This window comes from Austrofundulus limnaeus, unplaced genomic scaffold, assembly GCF_001266775.1.
Source record: "Austrofundulus limnaeus strain Quisiro unplaced genomic scaffold, Austrofundulus_limnaeus-1.0 Scaffold110, whole genome shotgun sequence".
Taxonomy (NCBI): domain Eukaryota; kingdom Metazoa; phylum Chordata; class Actinopteri; order Cyprinodontiformes; family Rivulidae; genus Austrofundulus; species Austrofundulus limnaeus.
The window spans coordinates 811,354-830,723 of NW_013952512.1; the positions used below are offsets into that span (position 1 = coordinate 811,354).

The following is a 19,370-nucleotide window of genomic DNA, read 5'->3' on the forward strand; positions in this document are numbered from 1 at the left end:
ATATATATAAGTGCGGCGAAAATGTGTTTCCTTTTCATTGTCATTATGTGTTCAAAATGCATTTATTTAAAATAAAATTATTTGCAGAATAGAAAAGCTTGCCTTTGCACAATGTTATATAGGCTGCAATGTGATTTGGAGAACTACTAGTTCTCACTAATAAAAAAGAGAAAACAAACTGCAAAGGATTCATTAAAGTAGAGCCTATTTTAATATTTTAATGAGGACAATAACATTGAATAACAGTTTTAAAAATTGTTCTGCTCAAAATAAATGTATAGCAAATTATAAGTTACCAAGTATAAATGAATAAACATCAACAATAAACCCATCTTTGCAATCAGTTATCAGACTTTTTAATCATTTGTAGGCAGACCTCTCAGTTATCAGGCTCTTTTATGAAACTAATTTCCAATCTTTTTATTGTGACGCCTCACGGGCAATAAACTTTTGTAACTTTTTTGTAAAAACTTATGTAATATTGTTGTCAAGTGGAAATGATTTACGTTTTGCATCAATTTTGCTGTATTTAGATGTGTAGTTTTCACTGGGTCAAATAAAGAGCATAGAATCTTTTAAAAAAATCATGTTTTTTTTTTCTCAGTCGTAATTTAATGTCTTCTTCAGAGACTTGTTTAGCACTGTTATAACTTTAGTTTTAAAATACTTTTAATGCATTTATATGTGATGTTAGTGGTACCTAAAATGTATTTTTCAGCTTTAAATAATGCCTCGACTGGTCAAACAGATGTTGGATGCTGATTACATATTTTATTTTTATTGTTAAAAAATACATTTGTACGATGGAGTATTAGGGCAACACAGCAAGATTTTTTTTTATAATTATTATGAGATTAAAATCATAATTTTACGAGAATAAAGTCATAATATTACAAGATTAAAGTCGTAATATTACGAGAAAAATGTCATAATCATGACATGTCTATTTCCTGTTCCTCATTTCCTCCTTATTTTCCCCACACCTGCTGTGTGCAGCCATGTCTCTGTGTTTATAAAGTAGCTGATGATGATTCGGGTACTGTTGGATTAATTTGCTTTCATCCAAATCAAATTTGTGACGACTAAATCCGCCAATGCATCTATTAATTACAGTACAATACAGCTTTGGTTTATAGTCGTTTGCATAATATCTAAGTCCTGCTACTGATAATTTGATGCTAATATGCTAAAAGATAAACTATTTATTTATAGCAATACTAAAGAACAACTTGGGTGAGTGTATCTTTTGGTCATTGGATTTTCATTTTAGAAACGGGTATTGAAAAACAAGAAACAAGTGGTTATTTGATTATTGTTTTAAAATATAGAAACTAAAATTAAAATACAAAGCGTTTTTCATTCTTCGTGTCAAAAATGGATGAACAAAAATTTTAAAATGTTTGAGTTTCATCTTCTGTTTCAAATAGCAAAAAAAGAAAATTACTTTAAAACAGAAATGGAAAAAGCCTTGTTTGTTCTTATTTCATGACAGGTCGTGGCCGCTTACTGGATCCCTACAATAAACTGTTTTTCACCTGAAGGGGTGCATGCAATATCAAAGTTATTTAATGAACATTCCATTACATAGACATAGATGGTTACCTCATATATTGACTAAATCAAAGCACTTTCCAGTTCTGCGTCTGACACAGATCTTTTTCTCTTCAGATCATGCCGAGCACAAAATCTTCTGACGCTCATTTCCGAGCGTTGCAGGACACATATCTGCTGCAATGAAAACAAAGTCAACATAGATGTTGACTTTGGTATCAAATATATTTGCCACGTATTTATTTGGTAACAGATCAATATCAAGGTTATAGTACCGCCCACCCCTCACTTAAAGGAACACTTCGAGGACAAGAACTGACAGAAAAAAGCACAGATTTTGTCAAAACTCAGGAGGGAAAAAACATTCTGCTCACAGAACAACAATCGTACAACACAGAAATGGAATGAAATGTTTTGCTTTTTATTGAGAGAAATGGAGGTGAAGTGGAGGCAGTGGCCGACATGTATTCAGTAAAAGAGACTTATTTGGCAAAAAACCACATAAATTATCTCTGCAGCCTTTGGTCACAGAGCGACAGTCATACAACTCATTTATGGACATACTTCTCTGTGTTTCAGCCTTTTATTCACAGAAATTAGTGTTTCATTACGCAGAGTTGTCAGGCGAGCGCCACTTCTGGTGGGGGAATAGATAGTGGTAGAATACAAACAAACGAGCCTTTTTTCGTTTCTGTCCTAAATTAATTTTCTTTTTTGCTATCCGAAACAGAAAATGAAACTCAAATCATTTTTAAAATTTCGTTTATCCTTTTTTGACACTAAGAATGAGACACGCTTTGTATTTTAATTTTAATTTCAGTATTTTAAAACAAAAATCAAATAACCACTCGTTTCTTGTTTTTTAATACCCATTTCTAAAATGAAAATCCAATGACCAAAAGATACACTGACCAACTTGACAAGTTGTTCAACATTCCTCATTTTAATGCAGTGGTAACTGCATGCTTTTTTGTGTAAAGGCAATATTATGACTTTAATCTCGTAATTTTATGACTTTAATCTCGTAATTTTATGACTTTAATCTTGTAATATTACGACTTTAATCTTGTAATATTACGACTTTATTCTCATAATATTATGACTTTATTTGTGTACGACTTCAATGTAATATAATGACTTTATTCTCATAATTAAATTTTATTGTATGCCTGTGTGGATGTACATGTAGGCGCCCAGTGTCAGCCTCATTTGCAGACCGTTGTTTGCCGTCTGGACCTTTTGGTTCTACTGTACACAATGAAGATTTTTGCTGGAAGCCAGCTTGTCAGCTGGAATGTTTTCGCGCAGGAACAGCCTCGAGCCTGAATAGAAACAACCTAACCATCTTGGTCTTTACATTGTGTTAGCCACAGTATAACATTTCTAGCTAAATGACCTTTTAGAGAGAAACATGACCTTTAAAATAAGATGCGTTCCCCAAGGCTTTTATAGTGTGGGTGCAACCAAGAGATGTTCTGCAAAAGTTTGAACATGTTGCTTTTACTTGGAAATATGTATAAGGCTATAAGAGAGTGCTCCACCTACACATGTGACTTCACTGGAATATCTGAAGGCGTAAGACAGTGGTTTTTATCAGAAACAACATCACATTTCTCTGATTTATTTATTCCTTATGTGTTTTTGGCAGCACATTTGACAGGACATGACAACATCAGTAGAGTAGATGGGAAACCTTTGCACAACAAGCATCACTTTCCGCCGGCACCGAGATCACAGCCAGTTACCAGCAGCTGAAGCCAAAGCCTGAACTGTTGGTAAATCTCTCCAGCAGAAATCCACATGATCACCTACCTATGTGTCACAGTTTTACCTGTTGTATCTAAACTTAACAGAGGGGATTAAATCACACAAGTTTTATGGGCAGAGAGTCAGCAATGTCACAGATCTCTGCTACACCCAAGAGCCTCAGTAGTTAGAAAAAAACACCTGAAAGCACAGTGTATTTTTTTCTCTTCAAGGCTTTGCGTGTTTTAAGAAGTTGATCTGAGAAAGGAAACTCCTAGTCATTTTTGTCTTCTGTTTCTGCAGAGAAAAAAGTGGTAAAAGTTATTGTTTAAAAATTAGGGAAAAATGGTAAAAGTTTCCAATAGTTTTAAACAATATCTGCTCAACGAAAGGGATAACATCGGCTTAGGAGTTCTGTCTTAATCGCTTTGAAGCTATGTGTGAAACCTAACAAACAGGTCATTTCAAACTAACACTGACTGTCCATTACCAAAGTGGCAGTTCCAAGATTTTTCTGAGTAAGGGGCCGCGATTTTCATAGAGGGGCCAAGTATTATTTGTTCAGCATCCTTGCATTTAAATCCCTGGTTTTGGTAAGGTGTACCCATTTTGCCAGTAAAATGTTCAAACATTTGTATTGTTATGTAATTAAAAAAAGCTTCAACAGTAAATTATCCTTAGCAATTTTGCATGTATTTTTACTGTACGTAGATAAAAATGCTCTTAAACACACAGCATATGAGAAAATACGGCCATCATTTGTCAGTTGAAATATTTTTTCTGCAAGAATGTTCAGATTTTCCAAAGAAGAGAAGAAATCTGCAAGATTGATTCATGCTGGACTTCCTTATTTGACTCATTAGCACCACTAGTGTTTGGACATGGAACTGCACACACCATTACCAATCTCAGGCAAAGGCACTTCAGGGGGGCCAATCAGATTTCAACTGGGGCCAATGCCCCTGTGGCCCCACCTCTACAACCTCGCCTGCATTACAATGCTTTTGTTTTTTATGCCTCTTGCTCGTGTGTTATGAATCTAAGGAGAAGTAATTCGTGTATTTTTTTAAATTCAAAATACCATCATTTTGCAGTTTGGCCCAGTCTTTTAGTGGCTCTGTAAACAGAACAAAAAATGATGCTGCTTAGGTTTCAGGATGTTGGTTCTCACAGTTTCACTAGAACTTATGTATTTGCAAAAAACTAGTTAAAAGTTTTAGTCTTTAAAATACAGTATTTATGCTTTAGATCTTGTGATTGTCGGAAAACATACTGAACTTTAAACAATAAAAAACAATATACATATTTCAGGTTATTTTACGTTTTAAACATCGTGCAGCATAATAAGAGCTTATTCTTTTTCTCCACTGGGTCACGTTTTGAATGTTGTTGTCTCTGTTGGTTTCTTAGCTACCGTCGCACCACCTGATCTGCTCAGGTGTAACGCTAGAGCGAGTGTCGGGGAGACTAATGCAGGATCTGCTTCACTAATGGACTAAACTATTGTTCAGCCTATGAATCCTTTCTTTTTTTTTTTACATCACAACAGTCGTAACAAAAAGAACATATCAAGAATGTCACTTGGGCGAAAGGTTCGCTCTTCTTCAGCTTCAGGGAGATTAGAAACCAGGTATTCTTCTGTTTTGTGCTCATATTATGAAATATATATAATCAGAATGATAATACTATTTTGTCCAATTCAACTGCGATAGTTTTCAGTTCAAATATGTTACTGTAAATGTGAGCCTTGCTTTGCTTTTATCAGCTGTTATGATGCTGAAGCAGGAAGTCTGGTAACTTGGGTATTATAATTAGGTCTCTAAGATTAAAGGCCTAACATTCCTTGAAGGAATGCCTGTTTGGTTGCCTTTCATTACTGTTAAACCAAGATGAACTTATGATGAGAAATTAGTGTGTTTTGGTCAAATCTTTTAAACGGCATTATGTTCAATCTTGAGATATTGTAATATCGGATCGCTCTCAGACTATGACTGACTCTCAGCCTCTTCTACAACAAATTATAGCTCAGTGTCTAAGTGATAGCCATTTTTGTGTTTAGAGTCGTTTGAGTGTGAGGGCATTTTGAATTGGGTTAATTTAAAACAAATAGTCATCTGTAGATGTGTATTCAGTGCTTGCTTTTTTTAACTTTTTAGAAAACTCTGTCCAGCTCATATAGGACATTTTTCTAACACAACAGACCTACAAACATGCAGCAACGAAAATAAAATGTTCCTACAGTGCTGCTGACTGCTCTTATGAGTTTCCTCCATCTGATTTACATCGGAATCACAGCATTACTCAGATATATCTATGAACAAGTCTTTGTTTGAAATGCCAAATCCTGCAGCATTGTCTATGAACTGGGAGGTGCAACCTGGAAGACCCCCAAACCAGGAGGCCAAGCTGACTGCCCAGACTCTCGACGTTTAGGTGTTGGTGATGAACAGCGGGACTGGTCGCTACGAGACCTGCTGAAACAGAACAAACGGAGACACTCAGTCACATGTGGAGAAAAACTGCAGCCCAGAGTTCATTCACGCAACAACCTCGAGGTACAGTTTTCAGATTTTTTATCCATAATTGGAGGGAAATTAGCATAAGTAAAACAACCACCTAAAATATAAATGTAAAAGCAAAAAGCATCTTAATAATTGACTTTATTCACTCATTTGCTAAAACTACAGTTGCAGCCTGTATCCTGAGGGTGTCAGTAGTATGCTACAATGCTTAAATTGACTGCTGAAACTCGGCTACCAGTAGCAAAACGAATGTAATGTCATGCAAAAATGCCAAATTGAATAAAGTCTGATGAACAGTTTCCACACAGTCTGACAGTACATCAGGCAAGACCATCCCTCCCAGAGCCAGAGAGCTTAAAGCCAAAGTAAAACAAACACAGTTCCTGAGCCAGATACTTAAAAAGGTCTCCAGTAGATTCGATTTTGAGCTTTCAAGCTGACGCGAGCGGCAGAATAATGTAGGAGGCTGTGTTGCAAATGCACCGGCTCAAGTTTCTGGGTTTTGCGTGCAGATGTCAGTCACACCGCTCTGCTTAATGTAAGGAGCAATGAGCCAGAACAGATTAGCAGGAGGAGGCTCAGGAGTTCAAAGTTGGGCATCCCTTCCAAAAGGGATTTGGAAAGCAGCTGAGGTTAGATGAGCACTTTCACTCACCTTTTTTTCCCTTCACTTTGATTTAACAGTTATCTTACCAATTCAGAAACTACCATGGGGAAACTTCAACTTTAGTTACATCCTTGAGGAATTAAGCTGTTTATCCCTGTTATTTATTAATGGTAGATCAAAGAGCTTCATAGATGAAGGACTGGTTGCTAAGAAACAACTAAAAAAAGTTAACACAGAGAAAATGGATTTAATATTACAGAAAAGTTAAACACAAAAGGTGATTTTACTGATTTAGTGTCAATGATGTCACAAGAATTTATTGTTTTATCTTCTTTCCAACCCTAATCTTTTATTCTTAGCCCTCAGATGTTATGAAATTCCTGGTGAGTCGATTTGAGTCAGCCGAAAAAGTGAAATAAATTTCTGTTTAAAAAAAGATTTATTTTGTGTGCTTTGTTTCTTAAATTCAATTCTACAATCATTGTGAAAGCAAATCTAAGCACCCCCCTTCTCTTTTAGATCGATGACAAGGTATCACTGAACAACCTTGAGAAAATGAAGTTAGCTTTTGAGGTATTGAGGAAACTTTAACACAGACTTATTCAGTTGTAGCTGTACGACGGAGTATTAGGGCCGCACAACGAGATATTTTTAACTTTTTTTTAATTATGAGAATAAAGTCATAATATTACGACATTAAAGTTGTATAAAAATAAAGTCAATATTATGAGAATAAAGTCTTGATATTACGAGATTAATGTCAAAATATAATGAGAAAAAAGTTATAATATTCTAGCCTTTACACGAAAAAGCATGCAGTTACTGCATTAAAATAAGGAATGGAAAATGGTAAATGGAAAAATGGACTGAACTTATATAGCGCTTTATCAAGTCCCTCTGGACCCCAAAGCGCTTTACACTTACAGACATTCACCTGTGCACACACATTCACGCACTGATGGTGGTAAGCTACATTGTAGCCACAGCAGCCCTGGAGCACACTGACAGAGGCGTTGAGCGACTTGTCAAGTTGTTCTTTAGTATTGCTATAAATAAATAGTTAATCTTTTAGCATATTCGCATCAAATTATCTGTATCAGGACTTGTAAATTGTGCAAACGACTATAAACCGAAGCCGTATTGTAATGAATGGATGCATTGACAGATTTAGTCGTCACGTAGCTAATTTGGATGAAAGCATATTAATCTAACAGTGACCCAGGTTATTGCGGACTACTTTATAAACACAGACACTTGGCTGTACACAGAAGGTGTGGGGAAAATAAGGAGGAAATGAGGAACGGGAAATAGACACTTCATGTAAGATTATGATTTTTCTTGTAATATTATGACTTTAATCTCATAAAATTACGACTTCTCGTAATAATAATTAAAAAAAACTCTTGTGTGGCCCTAATACTCCATCATAATAGCTGAGATTTGACCATATTATTATTTTTTCTTTGTTTAAAGGAAATTGAAGTGTGTGGTATGAGAGGCATTGATGTGAAGAACTTTGGACAAATATTGAAAACGTGTTTGGGTTTGCCCAACATGGTAAGATCTCTTCTTGTATCACCATTTTTTGTCATTATGAGAAAGTCTTTACAAATAGTATTTTTTTAAAACACTGTTGTCCCTTTTTATTTTGCTCCTTGGTTTTTATCAGATCAGTGCCCAGGTTCAAGGGTTGTTTGACAAGATTGATTACTCAGCTCAAGGGAGGATTTCATGGGTGAGATGACATTCATACTTTATTTATATGTTTTTGATGCTTGACAACACAAAGAAACTGTAGTTAAAAGGTTGGGCTCCGGGACATGCAACAAGGTTATTCTGACAACTATAATTCAGTCAAGATTTATGGGATACGTGTAACTGAACACGATTTCCACACGGTGTCGTTCAGAATATTTTATCCTTTATAGCTTGAGTTGAATGTACACAGTTTTTAGAAATGATTAACACTTGTTAGACTGAAAGAAATTCTCTTGCTTGTTAGATGTTTTATTGTGGGTTTTATGGTTTAGGATGCAGAAAAAATGTGCTGCAGTCAGTACACTTACACTGTAAAAACATCATTAGCGAGTTTGTTAAAGAATGTTATTATTAATTTGTAAATTGTGTATTATTATAACTAAAATAAGGCAATTTGAAAGTAAGGAAATTTGTATTTGGTAGATTATTTCTTTGTTGTAACCAGGGGTATATAGTAACTAAGTACATTTACTTCGTTACAGAATGAATGAATGATTTTATGAATGAATGAATGAATGAATGAATGAATGAATGAATGAATGTATGAATGAATGAATGAATGATTTTATTTGTTCAGGACAGTGTGCAATTAAAACACAATTTGACGCATTGCACCAGATATAGCCTAATTTACATTGGTAGTCCCATCAAATCTTAAGTAATTTTTTGAGGAATTTGTAATTTTACAAAGTATTTTTTAAACTGTTACATTTACTTTTATTTTGTTACGTTTAAAACCTGAAAAATTATACTCTTACTTCTTTTCTTTAAACTGTAACACCTAGTTACTCGTTACAAAAGGAGTGGTTTATGCACTCTAAAAAAGTTAAGTGTTGATTTTACTCCACCAAACTGGTTCCACTAAACCTAGTAGAGTAAATATGAAGCAATGTATGTATTTTCTTGCTCAATTTACTGCATTCAACAGTTTATTGCTTAAAGAGTGAGCAAAAGTTCTTTCTTGATTTTTGTGAACAGTTTGACTTTTGCTTAGTTTTCTCATCAGTGAAATATTTTTTTTTTACCAAAGTAATTTTCTGTTAAGGTATTTTTACTTTTACCTAATTATTTTTTCAAGTACTTTATAGACCTCTGGTTGTAACAATACTTCTTGTCAAAAAATCTTATACCATTGAAAAGCCTGGTAGTTTACCTTTTAAATGGTGCCACATTTGCAAGGAACATGCATTTGTGGAATGAGCAGTAGAGCTGAGCTGCACATGACAAATTTGCCAAATCTCTGACAAACAGCTTCTTTTGCTGTTGTTATTGACACTTGTTTTAAGTTTCTGGTACCCTCAGTTGCTGCCAATCAGGTGACCGCTATAAGATTTATTGCCAAGAAGCATCGTTCCAACAAAGAAATAATCCACCAAACACAAATGTCCTTACTTTTTGTGATAAGTATGTAATGGCAGTTCCTTGGTAACAAACATGAAGCGCGGCCGAACTGAAAACCGACGTTTCTATCGGGCCCTGATGTGATGCAGGGGGAGTTCTCCTCATACGTCCTCCACCAGCATAAAGAGAAGGAGGAAACACTGAGCCTCAGCAAGCGGGTGGTCTTTAATTTGCCAGCCATCGTCAGTAATCACAAACAGGGAGTTCCTGTTAACATCCACTCCACCAGTGATGACACCTTGGTAACGGTACAAGAAGACGGGCTTATTTGTCTTTGGCATCCCGAACTGGAACCCAAGAAAACCAAACACATGTTTGTATGTTCAAACATCTTATGTACCTTTTTTTTTACCTATTCTGTTTGAACTCGAATTTATTTGCTTCAATAGGGTGAGGACCCTGCTAATCGAAGGTCCAGATGGGTTAGTGATTTCACCCTGATGTCAGAGCACAACAAGCTGGTAATTGGAACAGGGTAATGACTTCTAATTGTATCTACAGAGCACTCATTTCTGTCATTAACAAGGGCCCTCAGTCTGCTGTGGGCATATTTATTGTACTTGAATTAATTATTCTTCAGGGACCGAGAGATTCAAATTTATGATCTGTTTGCTCTTGAGCCTTACTGTCAGATTAATGGCCTGAACACAATTCCTCTGACTTTGCACTGCAGGTGAGCTACAGAATTGCAGAATTTTAGAAAACTGCTCCCTTTTCATAACAAATTGTGTGTGTTTTTCTTTTAAAATGCAGCTACACAGGCCCTGATAAATGCTGTCTTCTGTTTGGAGACGATCAGGTATAAGTCCTTTTATAAAAATAAATATTATATTCAAAGAGCTCATATCACTATTGTGTTTGTTTCAGGGATGTGTGAACATCATTTTAATGTCCTCTGTTGAAGATACCCTCAGGTAATGCAGGTTTTCTAATGAACTCCTGATCTTGCTATTCATTGTATTGTTTAATTTGCCATCACATAATAGTGATTTCTGTTATTTTTATATATAAGCATAAGAAAATACAGCAGCAGTATTAAAATAAATTCTAAAAACATCATTATTTTATGGTTAACTTTTGGTAGTTTTCACTTACATCTTACGTTACATTCATGTCTGGTCAAAGATCACTTGATAGTGAAATATAGAATTACAGTAAGTTTGATGATATACTTTAGATGAAAGAAAGAAACAGAAAATACTACGAATATAAAATAAACAACTTTGTATTTCTACAATAAAAAAGTTATTTTGACCAACCTCTTCCCAGTTAAGTGTCATGATTCACTCAGTTAATCCTCAGTGCATTTGTAGTTTTCTAATTTTGAAAAATATAAATAATTTAAATAGTTAAAAAACCTTTTTAAGTCAAATATCAAGTTTTAACTATTAATTCTAAGGCTTGATCGGATTTAAAACATTTGTAAAAACATACAAAAGTAGTTTTTTCTAAGCTTTTGAGAAAATAGCATCAGCTAAAATGAGCCTCTTTTGACTCAAGGTTAGCAAGAAATTAGTTTCATAAAAAAAGAGGAAAAAAAACGATCCAAAAATCAAAAAGCAGAGGTTCAGTAAAGCTGAAAACAACTTCACCATGTCAACACAAAGCTGTGTTGGAAAATTATACCTTAGTTTACCTGCACTTCCCTACAATCAAAGAAATATTGTTTAAGTTGTGTCTCATGTGATGATCTCTATCCCAAACCCGACTGAACAACATTTCTCGCTTTTCAGAAAATGGAGTAAATTACCAAAGCTTGAAAACATGCCTAACATCACAATGGAGAATGCTGTACGTTCTCCACATGTGACGTTCATCAGATGGAAGGTTCACCAGGACTGGGTGACACAGGTGACCTTTTCTCTCTTCAGGTTCACTTTACCATAAAAAACACACAACTCCAACAGACAAATTCCAAGTCAAGATTAAATTGTATCACAAATGACATGGGATTTGGTTCTGACATTAACAAAACTATAAATCTGGGTTTGGTTGTAGACTGAGAAACATTGAATGTATTTTATTAAAATGAGTCTGTGCAAAATCGTGGTCGACATTTTCCATGTACATTATTCTCTTATACAAACCTTTTTTCTTCTTCTTCTTCTAAACACAGGCAAAATATTTTCACAGTGTCCGAGCTGTTGTGTCTTCATCCAATGAAGAATCTTCTTCTCTTGTTGTAGGTAATTTCTGTTCATACTGACCTGTGGGCATTTTGAGTTTTTGCTGAAAAGCATCAAAGTAAGATTATTATGTTTTTGACACTTGGAGTTAAAAAGCACAGTGCACACTCAGCTTCCTGTCCTACACCCAGTCTTTGGAAGGAGTTAGACAAATAATGACGCATCTTGAAAATGTTAAAAAAAGAAAAGAAAAATACGACCTTTTTTCAAGCTGCAGTAATTAAACTCGGTGTGAAGCATTAGATACCCTGGTTTTAGAGCTGTGAGCGATGACTCATGATTACTCATCCATCACAAATTCACTGATCGATTCCAGCGTGCGTGTGTGTGTGTGTGTGTGTGTGTGTGTTCCTGTGTTTGTGTGGGGCGGAGGGGGACACCTTGCATGTTTACTTGCAGGCTCGGTCATTTATTCCGATAATGACTTAGCCTTCCTCCAAAAGCACATTTGATTGATGCTCCTAGCTCCAATGTAACACTTTTATTTATTTTTTTCCCCTCCTGAGGCTGTGCGCTGCCGTTAACAGACTCTGAACAGCAGCTGAATGAGATCAGGGAGGTCTGCTGCGAGGGCAAAACCAGGAAGATCCAACTGAGCTGGACTCCACAGGTCCGTGCGCCCCACGAACAGACGGTCTTCTCCGTCCATAAAGGTGTGAAGACCTTTGACTTTTGTCAGAAGCTCAATTTGCTGGTGACTGGAGGCATGGACAGGCTTATACGCTTGTGGAACCCCCATTTTTCAGGGTGAGGAATCAAACTTTTGTGTCCTTGGAAGAAAAAAAATAAACACCTACTTTCGCTCCTGATTCAGATTTATTATTTTTTTCTTTAGGAAGCCAACTGGTATTTTGGAAAGCCACTATGCTCCCATCTTCTCCCTCTGCATCTCATCAGAGGACAGTTGGATCTTTTCTCTCTCTGTTGATGCTACTGTAAAAGTGATTTGTGACCCTTTTTATGCATCACCACATTCAAGTTAAATTATTTTTTTACAGACTGAAATACAGACATTATTATCATTATGCCCTGCTAAAAAAGGCAAAGGTGGGCGATAATGTTTATGCTCAGGACTGTGTGTATTCATATGTCTATTTGCTTCCTAAATATCTCATCACCCATAGATGGGTTTTAATATAACTTGCAGAAAAAAAATATTTTTTTCTTTTATATCTATTTAGTCTGAACAAACTAGTAGAATTGTTTAAATTCAGTCATTTTTCGAGAAACTGACTTTTGCACAAGATCTTCATTTCAAACTTTTCCATGAGTCAAATTTCTTTATCTATCAGCAAAAAATGTCTATACCTGCTCTAATTTCAGATTTTTCACATGAAGGATCAGTGTTGCCTGTTTACAGCAGAGCCCAGAGCCAGCTGCATCCACGGTGAAATATCTGCATGCTCCTACAACCCTGCTATAAAATGTCTGTATGTTGCAGCAGACAGGATGGCTGTCCTCACCCTGAAATCCAGGTTGCTGTTTTTTTTTCTTGCCGTAATGCTAAATGACATACTATCAAGCTTTTTGAACAGCTTTTTGGAAGAAAACTTGCTTAAAGGGGATTATTTGTGAAAATACAAAAGAAAAAAAATCTGGCACAGCTGATAATTTTAAAGGCTTTCTGTTTAGAAGTCTGACACTGCAGTATCTAAAAAAAGTTTCAGGAAATTTTCTTGACTAACGTTCCTCAAATATAGCTGCAGCTTTTTAATATAAATATTACTTCATTGATTGTATGATTTTTTTTCTCTGTCAGGCCACAGCTGAGCAGACACATAAACGTTTCTCATAATGAGCCTGTAACGTGTTGTGGTTACAGTGAAGAGTTTCGTCAGGTTGTGAGCTGCAGCGAGGGTTCTGTAAGTAAAATAAGTGCTTGACGGCAACTTGAATATGTCAGCATTAGAACTAGTTTAATTTGTTTAAAAACGTGTTTTAAGGTGGTGAAAGTCTGGGATTTTACCTCTGGACGGCAGGTTTTTGAGTTTGTTGGCAAAGATGAGCTGACCTCCATCACATGCATGGCATTTGACCCAAAAGGAAGGAGGTAACATTTATAATGTAGCTTCATCTTTCAAAAACTGTATTTGGCTTGTATTATATTTAGCCCACTTTCAGAGTGTTAAAATTTTTCCACTAACATTTTATTGTTATTTAGCTAACTTTTCTTAAATTTAGCTAATTTTACTAAATGTTTATTGTAAGTTTAAACATTAAGATTTAGAATTTAATCTCTAAATATATTTTTAACGTTTAAATTTAAGATAAGAAAAGAAAAGATAAGATAAGATAAGATAAGATAAGATAAGATAAAACTTTATTGTCATTGTACAGAGCACAATGAAATTACAGTTCAGAACACCCATTCAGAAGAAGACAGAACATAACAAACATCGGAGAACAGGTGCTCTGGGTGATGCAGCCACTGACCCTTCACAGAGCAAGGATCATCATCATGAAGACATCATGAGGAGGTGCAACCCTTAAAAGAAAAACTAAAAACCACACAAAGGAAGATGAGGGGGAAAATATCATATTATATCAACACTGTGACACACTATGGTGTTCATAAAAAACCTCTGCATAGAACACATTTATTAGCCAGAGAAGTAAGTGAGTTTAGGGGGGCATGTATCTGAAGCCATGAGTGTTGTATGCACTTGTGTGAAAATCTGAAAAATGAGCCCGAAGAATCCAGTCCCCAAAACCCATGCAGCCATAGTCCAGAATGTGGATGTTAAGTGTTCATTCTGTGCGGTCCTCAGCTTGCTCCAGGAACCAGATCATAGATGGGTGTGGGGGTGGGTAGGGGGAGACCCTCAGTCAATGTATACATCCAGGAAGAATTTAGTCCACAGCTCAAGGCCGTTGTAGGAGAGCCAAATTCTGTAATCACTTATTTGGGAACAGAAGAAAATGTTTTGAGCCAGTCAGACAATAACAATTTTCCATCTGCCTTCATGTCCGCTGGTACCTCTCAATGTGGTAAATCCAACCAGACAAATAATGTGGACAAATTCTGCTGAGCCGTACTATCAGTTTTCTCCAAGATCAATTCCATCTGGCCAGCAAAGTCCAGAAACCACAGCCGGCCCGCCACCCTTAGCAGAACCGCTTGCAGACTGAGTCCAGCTCGCTCAAGGCAAAAGTCTGAGTGCTGATAGAACGGCAATCCTTCATATTGGTCAGGCAGCCAGGAAATGAACAGCCACCGACGCTGTTTGTAGAACACCAGGAGACCACCAAGTCAATCTGTAGAATCCAGTGATCAGAATCCAATATATATCCAGAACAGAGCAGAACAGAGGTCCCACCTTTGACATGTCGTCCCATGGAAGAAAAAACTTAATTAAAAAAATTTATTAAGAGACCAGCTAACCAAATCCAAAAAAATAAAAATATCCATAATTTCTGGTTTTGGATGAAAATGTGGTGAAGACTCCGAGTAGCAAAGCAGGGAAGATAAGGAAGGGCAGGAGAGAAGGAAAAAGCGTCTTGCTCCTCCAAGAGCGGAAAAAAAAACATTCAGTAAAAATTATCTAAATGCAAGAACAGTGAGCTAAATAAAAATAAAATGTTAGTGGAAACTTTTTTAACATTAAAAAGTGAGATAAATAATGAAAAAGAAGGTACTGAAATTTTTCAACATTTCATTTTACACTTGGTGCCCCGTACATAGTGAATGTTTGTGTTTGTAGACTTGTTACAGGTGGAAGAAACGGATGCTTAAAGATTTGGAACTTTAACAGTGGTCAGTGCTTAAAGACTTTAGAAAAAGGTAGATTTTGATAAATTTTATCTTTTAAAAAATGTCATTTATATTCTGACATGAAGTGTGAAAAATATATTTGAAACTTGTCTATAGAAAGTAAATGCCAAGAGGTGTGCGACTGCATCTTTCTTAAAGTTCAGAGGAATTTGTAAGTAATAAAGTGATATTTGGCAAATGTTCAATATAAATGTGAGTCCATGCTGAGCTCGTACTTCTATGTTTGAAGCTGTGTGACAGCTGTCGGAAAAGACAGAAGGATTGACACTTATTCAGTAAGTATGAAGAATAAAATAAGGGAAGAAAACATAGATTTTTGTCTTTATTTTGTATCCACATATACAGTAAATTATCATACAGTTACATCACATTTCTATTATGCAGCATTTTATTTTAACATTGTTATTACAAGCTGTGAGAATTCATCTCACACATCAAATGCGCTGCATTAGGAAGCAAATGAGAAAAATCTTTTTTAAATTGTTTTATTCCTAAACGAGTAAATGTTTTTCATGTTCAGATTTGTCTTCATAAGAAAATCCAACACATTGTATTGAGTTTTTTTAATTTTTGTATTTTTTCAGGATGTTCTTGATGTCGATCGTCACACCCAGAGGCCTCAGCCTTCTTGGAAAGACGATCTGGTAATTCTGTCTCTGTATTTGTCTCTACGTGTCCCTGTGATGGACTTGCAGCCGGTCCGAGGTGGACCCTTTGCAACAGTGATAGACACCAGCTCCCCGCGACCTGGAAAGGAAAAAAAAAAGGCGGGTAAAGAAAATGGATGGATGGGGAAAGATAAAATATTCTTTCAAACCATATCATCACTCTCTAAAAGTATAAGAAAGCAGATGACAGTTTCCTTATCTGCTTTTTTTCTGTGTAATGCATTCTAGTTATCTCTGACTGCAGGATGCAGTTTTCTCCACATGAGCCACAGGAGGGGAAACTGATTCACACTGAAACTAAGATCCATGGGAAGGGGTGACTTTCAGAGACCTTAAATCTCTTTCATCACGACTGGTGGTTACACTCACCCCCAAAGACAGCTATTATCAGCGCAGAAAGATTGCATTATGGTCGCCAAGAAGAAAAGTGACCCCTTTGATTATCTGCAGAGGGCTCTCTTGAAATTGTTTTTCATTAATGGCTCGGAGGAGGAAGATCAATGGTTTGGTTTATATGCATTGCTCGGCTTCCCTCAAGCCAGTGAGCTTCTCTGCCTCGCTGTCAGTTTTTCAGCTCTACCAGATGGTCAACAGTTTGTTGCAGCTCATAAAAATTTTAAAACATGACCTAGCAGAGCTGAATATTTCACTTTGGCATGCAGTATAATGTAGCACTCCCAACAGCCATCTGCTTTTCCTAATTCGGCTGGCGGTGGGTGCAGTTTCACGTGAGCGTAACTCAGATGGAGTCTTCTTGTTGAGAAAAATGATCATAAAAACAAATTAAAATCACTTAGTAGGAGTGATAGCAGCGGGAGCAATGCTTTGATACTAAATTAGCTGTTGATTCAAGTCGAACACAGTTTCTTAAGCAGAGTGGAAACCTTTTGACTTTCATAAATGACTTAACTTGAATGAAAATATACAGTATTACATCCATTATTATTTTTTTTTACTTTACAATAAGACTAGCTTTTGTTTTCCATTTTAATTGTGTTGTTTAAATGACAACCTTTTCGACATTTGGTCTGATTGCTCAAATGTACAACTTCTAGCTACTGGTTAAAATCAAAGAAATGATTTGGTTATGTCCTTTTCTTAGTGTCTTACAAAGATAAATGAAACAAACTGCTCGAGTGTGTAAAACTGTGCCAGTTCAAATCATGCAAATTCCTGTTTGAATTATAAAGGAGATCTAAGCAAGGCCATTAGCTGAGATAAGCTAATAAAATATTTTTTTACTACATGAACATGAGAATGATATTGATCTCATTTAACGCACAAAAATAGGGATATTTTTAATGAAATTTATACATGCTCTGCTGTATTTCTTATCTGCTATGAGAGAGTTTACTCCTGTAATACTTTAACAATGTTTCAAATTAGGTTGAGGCTATTTTACATCACACATGAAAGTGAACAATGTCCTCTCCTGTTTATTGCCTTTTAAAGAGATAAAAGTTTAGTTTCTCCTCAGATGAACGGTCATAAGGACGACATCCTTTGCGTGGTTCATTGTCCTCCGTCTTTCCTGGCCACCGGCAGCTGCGATGGAGAAATTATTGTGTGGAACCTGGTTTCTGGAACCATACAGTGTCGGTTTGTCGGCCCCCATGAAGCTGAAAACCAGAATACGGAAGGTGATTCTGAAGCTTCGGTGTGAGAAAATAACATGGTAAACAAGTTTGATGTGTTACAGTTACCATGTTTATCTTTTATTTTTCGAAATGCAGGACTGGATACGAGTGTTCCGAGCATCGTTTTCCCAAAGAACTTCAAACTGCCGCAGTTTTCCTCAAACGCAGCTCTTCTTCTTTCATCTGGGGTCAAAGGTCAGAATGTGACTTCCGCTGATTACAGCACCAGATTTCACTTTACATCTTTCCACAGTGTTTTCACCTCCCATTGTATTTATGTATGCCTTCGTTAAACAGGGAGCGTAAATCTCTGGAATATGGTCAGTGAGGAAAAACTTGTGGAGAGCTTCGAAATCGTGAGATTTATTAATTTATTTCATTTTAGATTTCTCACTTTCCCTTAAGGTATTGAGGAACAGCAGCTTTTTCTCCTTTCTCTCTAAAATTGCTGAATAAAGAATAATGTAGCCTTTTTCTTACTTTAATTGCAGGTAATTAATTCAAACTCTGAACTCTCTCTTGGTTTTGGGATAGGGTGAACTTGGAGTTATTTAGGGAACCCCCAAAGCTGAAATAAACTTTACATGTTTTTAAGAGGAGAAAGTATACTATTAAAACAGGAAGAAAAAAAGAAAAAAATAACAATACAAAACATGGATTTGTCATTGCAATTAGGCACTTTGATAAATGTGTTGTTACAGTGCGTGGGTCAGGTCTTTGTGATCTTCAGTCACTCTTTTAGACCCCCATATAATTTGTTTTCTGCTTTGATTTGAAATTTTTTTTTTTTTTTTTTTTTTTTTTGCAAAATTGGGATGTGCTGTCTGTCTGCAGGGCTACGCGATTATTTTATGATGATATGGAAGTAATGCAGCACTTGCTTCCTAATTTTCAACATTTGATGGCCTCTAAATCCTTAATGGGTCCGTTTAAAAAAAACTAAGTTTTGGAATCCATACATAGAGCCTTACGAGTAAAAAAAAAGGAAGAAGAAGAAGGAAAAACAGCTCTAAAATAGTCTCTACAATTAGTTTCTCATTAAGAGGCTCCAAAAAAAGCACTGCTTTCAAAACTGACTTACTACAATTTTCAGAAGTGTTAATTCCTAACACAACAACATGGTTCACTGGTTGCAAACATTCAGAATTCAGTGAGATGCCAATAGGAAATTTGTTCATTTTCTTGCAATCTGGGGTTTCTGTTCTCTCTCTGTCAGGTCACAGCCCTTTGCAACTTGTAGTCTAGATCAACAAGTGATAATTAGCAATAATATGAAGTAGTTGTCCTCAGATGACCTTTTTCAGTTTTTACAGTTCTTGAGGCATTTTGGTTTATTCTTCTGAAAATTACTTCAGTTCATTTTCTGCTTCAACTCTTTAATTAAGTCGAGGTCTGATTTTTGTTTCATTGCAACTCTTTGAGATTTTTTCTTCTTCTTCTTCTTCTTCTTCTTCTTCTTCTTCTTCTTCTTCTTCTTCTTCTTCTTCTTCTTCTTCTTCTTCTTCTTCTTCTTCTTCTTCTT

At 35.9% G+C, this 19,370-nt stretch overlaps 1 protein-coding gene across 1 annotated transcript in view; it reads left to right on the top strand.

Moving 5' to 3' along the window:
- Positions 1 to 3,270: 3,270 nt before the first annotated feature.
- The window catches only part of wdr95 (WD40 repeat domain 95), a gene marked incomplete in the record, with an annotated part of 20,704 nt that continues 4,604 nt past the window's right edge, over positions 3,271 to 19,370 (top strand). The window contains 26 exon segments of the mRNA XM_014014129.1: positions 3,271 to 3,326; positions 4,847 to 4,927; positions 5,648 to 5,852; positions 6,786 to 6,809; positions 6,946 to 6,999; positions 7,900 to 7,983; positions 8,096 to 8,161; positions 9,675 to 9,902; positions 9,975 to 10,060; positions 10,166 to 10,258; positions 10,339 to 10,384; positions 10,453 to 10,499; positions 11,319 to 11,436; positions 11,702 to 11,771; positions 12,278 to 12,518; positions 12,607 to 12,712; positions 13,095 to 13,246; positions 13,531 to 13,633; positions 13,715 to 13,821; positions 15,473 to 15,552; positions 15,640 to 15,694; positions 15,773 to 15,818; positions 16,128 to 16,187; positions 17,689 to 17,851; positions 17,945 to 18,043; positions 18,146 to 18,204. Of these exon segments, the coding sequence (XP_013869583.1) occupies positions 4,872 to 4,927; positions 5,648 to 5,852; positions 6,786 to 6,809; positions 6,946 to 6,999; positions 7,900 to 7,983; positions 8,096 to 8,161; positions 9,675 to 9,902; positions 9,975 to 10,060; positions 10,166 to 10,258; positions 10,339 to 10,384; positions 10,453 to 10,499; positions 11,319 to 11,436; positions 11,702 to 11,771; positions 12,278 to 12,518; positions 12,607 to 12,712; positions 13,095 to 13,246; positions 13,531 to 13,633; positions 13,715 to 13,821; positions 15,473 to 15,552; positions 15,640 to 15,694; positions 15,773 to 15,818; positions 16,128 to 16,187; positions 17,689 to 17,851; positions 17,945 to 18,043; positions 18,146 to 18,204 (2,448 nt within the window).